At 39.3% G+C, this 11,043-nt stretch overlaps 1 protein-coding gene across 2 annotated transcripts in view; it reads left to right on the top strand.

Moving 5' to 3' along the window:
* Window positions 1–4,666: 4,666 nt before the first annotated feature.
* DEPDC1B (DEP domain containing 1B) overlaps window positions 4,667–11,043 on the top strand; it is a 102,634-nt gene continuing 96,257 nt past the window's right edge. For both annotated transcript variants that reach the window (XM_012664531.1, XM_012664532.1), the window contains exon 1: window positions 4,667–4,790. In XM_012664531.1, the coding sequence (XP_012519985.1) occupies window positions 4,743–4,790 (48 nt within the window). In that variant the 5' untranslated portion in view covers window positions 4,667–4,742. The remainder of the gene's footprint in view (window positions 4,791–11,043) is intronic.

Consider the following 11,043-nt stretch of genomic DNA (forward strand, 5'->3'; position numbering starts at 1 on the left):
TAGTGATTTAATTGAGACATAACTGGGAGTTGAACTTTTTTAGGGGGTGGTAATCTGATTAAATATACACTTCATATGCAGCCAATCCCAAGTAATACAAAAATAACAACAATAACAAACCAAACCATAATCAGAGGGCTGAAAACTCAAGTGTGTGATTTTTATGAAACTCATTCCTGGTAAGTGTTTGTCTTAGTCTGTTTTGTATTACTATAAAGGAATACCTGAGATTGGGTAATTTATAAAGAAAAGAGGTTTATTTGGCTCAAGGTTTTGCAGGCTGTACAAGAAGCATGTGCTTCTGGTGAGGGCCTCGGGGAGCTTCCATGCATGGCCAAAGGCAAAGGGAAGCCAGCATGTCACATGGTGAGGGAGGAAGAGGAAAGGAGGAGGTAGCAGACTCTTCTTAACAATCAGGTATTGTCTGAACTAATAGAGTGAGAACTCACTCTTTACCGCCAGGATGGCACCAAGCCATTCATGAGGGTCCCACCCCCATGACGCAAAGGCCTCTCTCCAGGCCCCACCTCCAACATTGGGGATCAAAATTCAACATGAGATTTGGAGGGGACAAATATCCAAACTGTATCAGGGTCATTTGGAAAGACTTACGAAGTTTTTTTATCTTCTCCTTTCCCTTCTCCCGAAATGAGTTTTTTGTAAATAAAAGTATGCAATTCTACTTTATGTTTGAAAACTATCCTTTTTGATTCACAGAGGTATTAGTAAAAATCAATCAACCAAGAAACCAAACCAAACCAAACTCTACACACAGGCTTTGGTGGCAGAAAGTCTAGGTTCAAGTCCAAGTTCTGATAATTGCTGGCTGTGGGACCCCAAGCAAGTCACTTAACCTCTCTGAAGCTTAGCTTTCTTAACAGTAAAATGGGATTCTTCATATTTACATATCCAAATAGTTGTGATCATCAAATGAGATAATGTGAAAAAGCTTTGAAAGCTGCTTTACAAATGTAATGATTTTAATTTATTTCTTATAAGAAGTGGGTACCTCGTTCCAAAAAGGATTTGAGATAGTTTATGATTTATTTATATAATACCACAGAATAAAGCAGAAAATAAAGGTAGAAAAATAGAACAACTCATTATTACATTTTTTATAGTTGTTAGAAATTGGCCACAAATTTGGCCAATTCTAAGTTCCTACTAGATAAGCCATAGAGATAAATATTCTGTAAAAACAGAAAAAATAAATTAGTTTCTTTTTGTGCTTACCGAACTGTGGTACTTATGGCAAGGGAGAGAGAAGATTGTGCCATGCTCAGGTATGGAAAGGTTCATGATAAACTGTAGAATCTCCCTTGCATTTCAATTTTACTCAAGAATAAGTTAGAACATTTTAACATTAAAACAAAGACATATCATTTATTGAAAAAAATTTATCGAGTATCTACTATGACTCAGATACTGTTATAGGAACTGGGATATAGTGGGAAATAAGAGATCCTTGATCTCTAGAGATATATTCTAGGGCAGAGGAAATGGCTCTTGGATCAGAGCTAAAGTGAAATTCATAGATAATCAAACTACACATAATTAAAAATTAACATCATATTCTTTTATATAAGGAGAAATAAAAGGAATTTATAATAAAGCAATATTTATTTCAAAATGTAAATAAATGCCTAAGCATGATTAAGCCAGAAAGATAGAATAAATAAGGCAAGTACTTGCATCTATTTGTAAAAATAATGTCATTTTTTTCTCTATATTTGACATTTTGAAATAAGGGCTAAATAAGTATATTGTATCTGTATGCACATTTCCCATGGATTCAACTGTTACATCTAGATATAGGCTGACACAGGTATGTGTCTAAAACATCACAAGATGGGGTCCCATTACTGGCATGATTTCTGACATAGTGAGCAACTTTTGGTACAATCCTAAACAAAATAGAAAATGTAACATTACTGGAAACTTAAGTGTGTACTAAAACTGTCCAATTTTTTTTTAAATTTATATGTAAAATGGAGCTAGTTTCTGGGCTCAGATAACTACAACAGGGTTTTCACTTACCTGAATGTCTAGTGGGACACTAAAAAATCATGCAGAACATTGGGTAATTGGTGGTTGTATGGCCTAACTTAGGCATTGAAGGACATATAGTTAGTTTCCCTGGCCTCTGTCCACAAAATAACCCAGTAAGGGGTCCTCCCATATTTTTGAAAACCGGAAAAAGTCCCCACAAATGTCCAAAGTGTTCCCAGAAGGTCAAACTCCTTTATTTGAATACCATTATTGCAGATGTAGAAGATAAAAAGTAATTATTAATAATTCTAGATACAGATAAGTGCTATGAAGAAAATAAAACAGTGCTAGTGTCAGGTGAGGGTGTGAGACTTCTCTACACAGGAAGTTCAGGGAAGACTTTTGTAGGTTGGCAGGGTTAGAACTGAGACCTGAATGGTGAGATGGAGAAGGTTGTGCCAGGAGCTGGGGCAAGAACATTCATGGCAGCAAAATGGCAAAAGCTGGAGTAGGAACAGACAGTGTGTTTAAGGAACAGAAAGAAGGCCACTGTGACTGGGGCACAGATCAGAAAGGTAGAAATTGTTGACTTTCTAGGGCACAGAGTGGGTGAGAAATTTCAATGATTACGTTTTTGTGTGTGTGTGTGTGTGTGTGTGTGTGTGTGTGTGTGTGTGTGTATCATGCTGGAAGACTGATAGCTGATCAGCAGTCCAATTTAAAGTATTAATACATTCACAAAGACTCTGTGTGGCCTCTGATAGGTAGATCCTTTGGAGATATGCCTTTCTGGTAACAGGAATTATTATCTTATCTGTGGCTGATAATGGACTCTTGGGAAAATGCTCAAGAAGCTGGCATGATTTTTTTTTTTTAAAGATAGTTCTTTTTATTTCTGCTATATACTGGGCACTGTATTTAGTACTTCACATGCATTATCTCATGTCCTTACAACAACTCTTCAAGACAACCATCAATATTCCCATTTTACCAGGGAGTAAATGGGAATTAAATGATTAGCCTGGGGCTGGGCGTGGTGGCTCACGCCTGTAATCCCTAGCTCTCTGGGAGGCCGAGGCGGGCAGATTGTTTGAGCTCAGGAGTTCGAAACCAGCCTGAGCAAGAGCGAGACCCTGTCTCTACTAAAAATAGAAAGAAATTAATTGGACAACTAAAAATATATAGAAAAAATAGCCGGGCATGGTGGTGCATGCCTGTAGTCCCAGCTACTCGGGAGGCTGAGGCATAGATTATTTTTTAAATGGCATGGAAAAAAGTAGAGGCTGAGGCAGGAGGATCGCTTGAGGTCAGGAGTTTAGACCAGCCTGAGCAAGAAACGAGACCTGTCTAAAAAAAAAAAAAAAAAAAAAAATGATTAGCCTGAAGTCATTCAGCTTAGTAAGAAATACCAGCCATTATTGGAACCCAGACCTATGGAACTTCAAACTCTATGATCATTACAGATCTGGAAAGCTGCATAATTTAATGTATGACGTTTTGTATCATATCACAATTCCACCTCCATGGTTGGTGGTGGCAGGTCCCAGATGGACACTGCTCTAAAATTCCTGTTTTGCCTTCTCTCTCTTGTGTCAAGCACGTAAGTATCCCTTGGTATCCCTTGCCAAGGACAAGCAGATCTCTTTCACCGAGTTCAGAGGTCAAAAAAGCAAGTTCTGATAAGAATTCACTAAATATTTTTATTGCTTTTTCTGCTTACAAAAGCAATGCATACACATCATCCCAGGAATTTCATGGGCTTTCTAAATGTGGCTTAATGAAAATCTAAAGCAGCAAATGGGGAAGCGGAGTGGGAGGTGCTATCAGGGTGAGATAATGTGGGAGTCAGATCCTTTACTCAGCTTTCTTATGATGTCTCATTTATCCTGGGTACTCACTGAGTGACCAGATTGGAACTTTCAACTCCAGTGGTAGTTACACAGAGTTGTGGGTATAAAGAGTGACCTCATGTGTCCCTTTGCATAATTGCAAATCGGACCAGCAATTCCCAGGGGGAGAATTCTGAGCAGCAAAAAAAGACTCAGAATCCTACAGCAAAAGACTGAAAGTTTCAGTCAGATACAAAACATAGAACTCAAACTGAAGGAGAAAACACTATCAAAAGAACAAAACAAGTTGAATCTGGGCTCTTTTCCAGCTCTTTATTCCTCTTACACACTATCTACAATCGCTGTGACCATGTGTTTTTATCCAGTTTTTAAATGTCCCTCCACTTGTGCAGGCTGTCAACTCGCTTCGTTTCACTATCCCCTTCTCCCCATGTCAGCAGCACCTCCAGGTTCACGGAGCACTTGGTAGGGAGGACAAAGATTCATCTATGTAGTCACAAGCTGGGTTTCGGTTACTGGATTACACACTTTGATCGACTCCTTTGTCGAGAAAGCGTGTGTGCTGGGTGGGTCGCGGGGGAAGTCCGGGAAGGGCTCCAGGCGACTCCGCCAACGCGCAGACACGCCCGCGCACGGTCAGTCACACCTGCCCACCGTGTGCGTGCCGTGGGGCGACCGTGGGCCACCGACTCCGCCCTTGTTGGCTCTGCGCCCCTAGCGCGCAAGGCCACAGGCGGTCTCCTAGGAGACCCCGACTCCTCCACCCCCGTGCAGTTCCGGTCACGTGCCGCCGCCCCGTCCAATCAGCGCCCGCAGCCCGCAGGCTCGCGATTCAAACTGCGGAGCCGCTGGCTCGCGGGGATCCGCGCTGGCGCTGCCTTCAGCCGCCCCTGCCAGCGGGCCATGGAGCATCGCATCGTGGGGCCCGGGCCGTACCGGGCCACCAGGCTGGTGAGTGGGCGTGCGGAGACCTGGGCGGAGACGTGGGCGCCGTGACCCGCGGCCTGCCTGCGGACAGCATACTTGTCGGTTCTCGCTTCTGCGGGGCAGCCTGGGCCCGGTGTCGAGGCGGACGTAAGTCGGCTGGGGTCGCCCTTTAATGGATGAGGCTCAGAGAAGGCGAACCCGGCCGGTAGCCCAGCCGGTCGGGTGGGTGCAGCTTCGTCCCCAAGATGTTGACTGGGTTCTCGTCAATAAACGGCACCTCTTCATTTAAAGCCCTCCAAAACCAGCCGGTCCCCTCGCCCTTTGTCCTCCTGAATCTTATTTTTATTTGTTATTATAATAATTATATATTTTTTGAAGATGGAGTCCCGCTATGTTGCCCAGGCTGGCTTCGAACTCCTGAATTCAAGCGATCCTCTCCCCTCAGCTTCTAGAGTAGATGGGAGTACAGGCGTGTGTGGCGCCCGGCTTTTCTTTCTTTCTTTCTTTCTTTCTTTAATGTATTCGTTATTTTTTGGTCCTTAGGAATCGAATGCCTGAATGTGGGAGAGGGCTACCCCGTCCCCTGTAACGCTCACCGTTTGGGGCCGTCCAGGCAGGGCGTGTCTCTGTCCTGAGTGCACTTAAGTGACACTTGACAAGGTGTTCTAAAAGTGCTCGGGCCTGGAGTGGATCACCCTGGCCACGGTTCCGGCCCCTGGCGTTTCTGTTTATGTCAGCACCTACCTAAATGAGGGATTGGCCCGGATGGATGGTCTGAACTCCTGATGATCCTGGGTGCTGCCTTTTCTCTGGGGGGAAAGCTTTGTTATTCAGAGGTGTACTTTATCTCCTTTATGATCTGGAGCCAGTGATTTCAGTGATTTCTGCCTAAAAGGATTACTAGAGTGGACTAAAGGATGGACCACTTTGAGAATCTGATAAAGAATACAGATCTTTTTCACAGAAAAATGCACCTGCCAGATACTCATGAAATTTTATATATGATTTCAGGGGACTTGGGGAGTCTGTGACATTGTTTCATTCAGCTTAAAATGACAACTATTTGCTCATGATTCTGTGGGTCAGCAATCTAGGCTGGACTCAGGTCAGTGGTTCTTCTGTTGGGGTCACTTACATGCCACAATCATCTGGTGACTTAGCTGGGACTGGATGATGTAATATGGCCACTTGACTTTGTCCTGGCCATTAGCTGGGCCAAATGGAGACAGCTTAGCCCAGGCATCTTCAAATAGTGGTCTCATGGTTCCAGCCTAGCCTAGCTAAATGAAAGTTTCAACTTGTGACTTTTTGTTCAAATGTCATTGGTCAAAGCAAGTCAAACAGCTAAGTCTGGATTCCAGAATTTCAACTCCCCTTCTTGAAGGGCAGCGTGGCAAAGTCACATTGCAGAAATGTGTGTGAACAGGGTGAAAGGAATTATTGTACTCATCTTTGCCAACAATCCACTATAGACACCCAGAATGATTATTCCTTTAAGAAAAGTCCAACACATATAAATTTGAATTTTCTTTTGGGCTAGCTCCTAAGAGGTATGGATGGTGTGGCAGGGAACAAATGGGGTTTTTAAAAAATGGTGTTTGCATATCTGCTCCCACTTCACAATTGTCTGAATATTTGAAACCATCTGGGGTCAGGGCTATTGGTCTAACTTTAGGGATGAAGTAGAGGTTGTGCCTTATCAGGGACTTTGAAAAACTTAACTCTCCTTTGGGGAGGGAAAGTAAGGCATCTAACTCCCCCAACCAATTTACAATTTACTAACAGCACTTATGCAAGGGAAACATAGGAAAGCGTAACTAGTCCTTATTCCTCCTGCCTTAGACTAAAAAATATATAAATTACATCATGATTGGAACTGTTTTAAATCTCATATTCACAGAATTGTATGAGGTGCCTCTTTTCATGGATACAGAGGGTCCATGTATAGAGACACTGCTGGATTCTGAGTCACATTAAAATATTATCAAAGGAATTTATAAAGAAAAGTGCTCTCTGCTCCCTAGAAGTCTTCGGTCCCCAAGAAATTATTATATTCAGGCCACATTTAGACTGATCAAGTTAAGCAGAAAAATTGTGTGGCTAATTAATGAAAGCATCTCAATCTCACCAGAATTTCTGAGATAATCAATTCAGTTCTCAACTTTATACTATTTGAGAAATATAATATGAAACTAAGAGTTAGAAAATAGAAAACAGTAGCCAATTTTTTTTTCTAAGTGAGGAGTCCTGCTATCAGTGTTTGCAGCTGACATTTAAAGGTGCTTTTCCCCATTGTAAAATCTGTAATTGTTTCCCCAGTATAATTCAGTTATACCTTAAACCTTTTACAGGTAAATCATAAAGTTTGTGGCTGGTCCTCTCTTTACTTCTCTGCCCTAGATGGCCTTTCCTCTCCTACCTCTACATACCATTTCCCCCTTGTCTCAACATCAGCCTCATCCTCGTCTCTCTTCAGGAAAGAGAGAAAAAAATCTATTGGTATACAGGGACTAGGCCTTTATTTCCTCCTTTCATGCTCTCTGTACTTTCTCAAAGCATGTACAGCTCCATCTTCTAAAGCACCAAAGTCTTATTTGAAAATATTTTACAAATTATATAAATTTTTATGGCAAAAATCAAATGACAGACTCAATTTGTGATGAATATGGAAGCTAATTAGCCATTTATACATCTTCACTGAAATCACTTTCCTTTTTGTAACTCACATATAAATAGTTCATTAAAGTGAAGAGAATGAGAATCCTTTTTCTAAAAACTGCTTAAATCTACTGATCTTTTCTTTGAACTTATCCAGAGTTGTCTATACGGTCTCATTCAGCTGGCAAACTTTAAAAGGCATAGCTGTCCTTGACTCTGAGAGCTAGAATGGGAAGGTCACACAGCGAGTATTTGGCAAGTGCAGGTAGATCTAGCATTGGTTGTCACTGAACTCCCAGACCAGTGCTCTTTGTATCACCATTGACATAATATTTTTGGTACTAAAAAGGAAGGAAATTGAATAAATATCCTGGAGAAAAGAACAGGAAGCACAACACTCAGTGTTGTAGCTTATGATTTGCCTCGTGATGTTAAGCAAAAACAGTTGTGTGATTCTTTTTCCCTTAAACTAGGGTTCTGAAATTAATAAGTAAAACAAAAGATGTTTTTTAATCACATAAAACCAGTTTGTCTCATTTGCTATAAAGATCTCTTCAAATGTGATATCATGGAAAAAAACACATTCTCAAGCTCTTATTCTTTGTTGACATAGGATATTTTGGATATTTTCTTTATAAATGTGACTGAGAATGATATATTGCTAGATTATTTAAAGATAATAACATTTTTTTCTGAGGAGAGTAGCCAAATAACCACTCGATTATATTTGGAAATAAGTGGGAGCAGAGACCAAGGTCCTCACTAGGCTTTGAAAATCTAAAGTGTCTATGTATTAAGTAAATATAATCCATAATGATAAATGCCATTCAGAATCAAATTAAGTAAATTCAAAATTCTATTTATAAATTCTCTTTTTAAAAAGAGATATGAGCCCTCAATAAGGTTGTTTTGTTAGATATTTTCTAATATGTAATGAAAGCCAGCTGCCAACAGAAGAGTTAAAAATCCATTCTGAATGATATTGGATTTTTATTTTTTTTTGAGACAGGGTCTCACTTTGTCACCCAGACTGGAGTGCAGTGGCATGATCATAGCTTACTGCTATGAACTGCTGGGCCCAAGTGATCCTCCCACCTCAGCCTTCCCAGTAGTTAAGACTACAGGCCTGTGCCACCATGTCCAGCTACATTTAACCTGTTGATGTTAAATGCAAAGGCCTCCAAAAGTGCTGGGATTACAAGCATGAGGCATTGCACCTGGCCCTAATGGATTCTTTTTTTCTTGTATAGAGGAATGCAATGAGTTGAAAGTTCGTGCAGACGAATGAAGTGTGAGAATTCAAAACATTTTTAAAAGAAGACTACACGGGGCCTTGTCCTATGAGAGATTTAAAGCTGGCATTAATCGATTATAATCACAACTGTATGGTTGTGCAGGAATAGACAATAGCTCAATGGGATAGAAACAGAATCGAGAGAGTTCAGAATCAGAATCAAGAAAGGTAATATGTAAGGTAACTTAATAGTGTTTCTGTTCATTTAGAAAAGCATAGCATAATTGGCTCTCCATATAGGAAAAAAATAGAGATATCCTCCCTCTCACCATAAAACATTCCAGTTAAAGACTGAAATATTAAAAAAGAAATCCTCTAAAATATTGAAACATAATTTTGATAAGCATTTTTAATACCTCCGGATGGGGACACTTAATTAAGAGAGTAAATCCTGAAGCCATAAAGAAAAGAAAGATATATTTATTTCCTTAAAACAACATCATCATCAACAACAAAACCATTATATAGCTAGAGGCAACATAAAGAAATCGGTAGGCCAAGAGAAAATATTCCTACCATATGTGAAAACGGTTTAATATTACATAATTATTCATTCAATACATAATAAATATATATACTATATATCAGGCACTGTCCTTGGTTGTAAGGATACTGGACTGAACAAAACTGATTAACTTTCCTGACTTCTGTGCATTTAACATCAACGGAGTAAACAGTTATTAACATTGATTTAAAAATAAAAGAGACAATCCAATAGAAAAATGGCAAATCTTAGAAGAAGAATATGACTAAAAGTGAAGATAGGAAAATGCAAACAAAATATGGATATATTATTTCTTTTACATAGATTGGCAGAAATGAAAAGAATGATAACCTCTACTGCTAGTTGAAGGATAAGGATACATTGTTGGTGGGAATGTGAATTGCTACAACTGATTTAAATATGCTGATACTTTTTAGATAGCTATCAAAAATAAAGCCTTGTTACTGTAGGTTATATGAACAAGGATACACTTGTAACATGTTTGTAAAAAATCGGAGTAGAAACAACTTGAATGCCCATTAGTTAGAAAATGATGAAGTAATTATGGAACATTCTTAAGAATGGGCTAGATCTACAGATACTGACACAGAATGATATCTATGGTACGTTAGGTGCAAAAACAAGTTGTACAATAGTGTGTACAATATGATCAGTCAGATTTCTGAAAAAGGAGACAAACAATAACACACAAACATACGGGGAAAAATTCTGTACGTGCATCTATGTGTTTGATAGATATGTGGGATTGGAGAGAGAGATACAGATTCTTTTGTGTATAGTTCTGTATTTAATTTGTTTCAATGAGCATTATTACTTCTGCAATTAAAAGAATAAGTAGAAGACTGCTAAACCAGCCTGGGTCAATTAATAGATATAGTTAGTCATATTTGGAAATATTGGGTCCTAGAGAGCCATGTCTTCATTATGTTTATGTAATGCGTAAAGTATTATGCATTAAGTAAACTTAGTTGATAATGATTATGATTAATCAACATAAATAAAGGAAAATCTTTTATATAGCCCCCTCTCCACCCTGACCCCACATAATTGATCATGACTTTTTGGTGCAAATATTCTAATGAGAAATGAAAGCTAGGTTTCCACAGAGCATTTTTAAAAATCAGTGATTAAAAATATGTGAAACTTGTTTAAAAGTATGTTAATGTCCATTGGTACTTGGTATAGTGAAATGACCACTTGATGTCCATAGAATGGGATTCTAGATCTTATTCTCAAACTACGTACCTGGATGACATTTGCCAAGTTGTGTATCCTGCTAGGGTCTTGATTTTGTCCCAAAGATTTTTTTTCTAGCTATAGGATAGATTGAACTGTATAATTTGTTTTAAGAGATTATCCTGGAAATTTTATATATTATCCTTATATTTGAGAAATACTTTATCTTTTACTAAGGACTTTCACAGCCATGATGTCATTTGATCTCACAGTAACCTTGTGAGGTAGGTGGATAAGTAGAGAAGTTAAATCAATATTCATCAATATTCATGGACACTATGGGCTCTCTTTCTGCTATTCATTATTTTGTTCTAGCCACTTTGCCCTGCTTTTCCTATTTGTATACATTCTCTCCTTCATCCACTCACTTGGTTTTTTTTCTTCCAACCTCCTTCCTCTTCTCCACATCCAGTTTACCACTGCAACCAGCCAATTCATATTTATCAATTTTCAGGTTAGTAGTCTACGGTTGCGGATTGCTCATAAGGAGGGTTTGTTTTTTGGGTTTCTTTTGTGTTTTTTTTTTTTTTTTTTTGAGACAGGATCTCACTGTGTTGTCCAGGCTAGAGTGCCGTGGCGTCATC

Source organism: Propithecus coquereli, unplaced genomic scaffold, assembly GCF_000956105.1.
Source record: "Propithecus coquereli isolate 6110/MARCELLA unplaced genomic scaffold, Pcoq_1.0 Scaffold9, whole genome shotgun sequence".
Classification (NCBI taxonomy): Eukaryota; Metazoa; Chordata; class Mammalia; order Primates; family Indriidae; genus Propithecus; species Propithecus coquereli.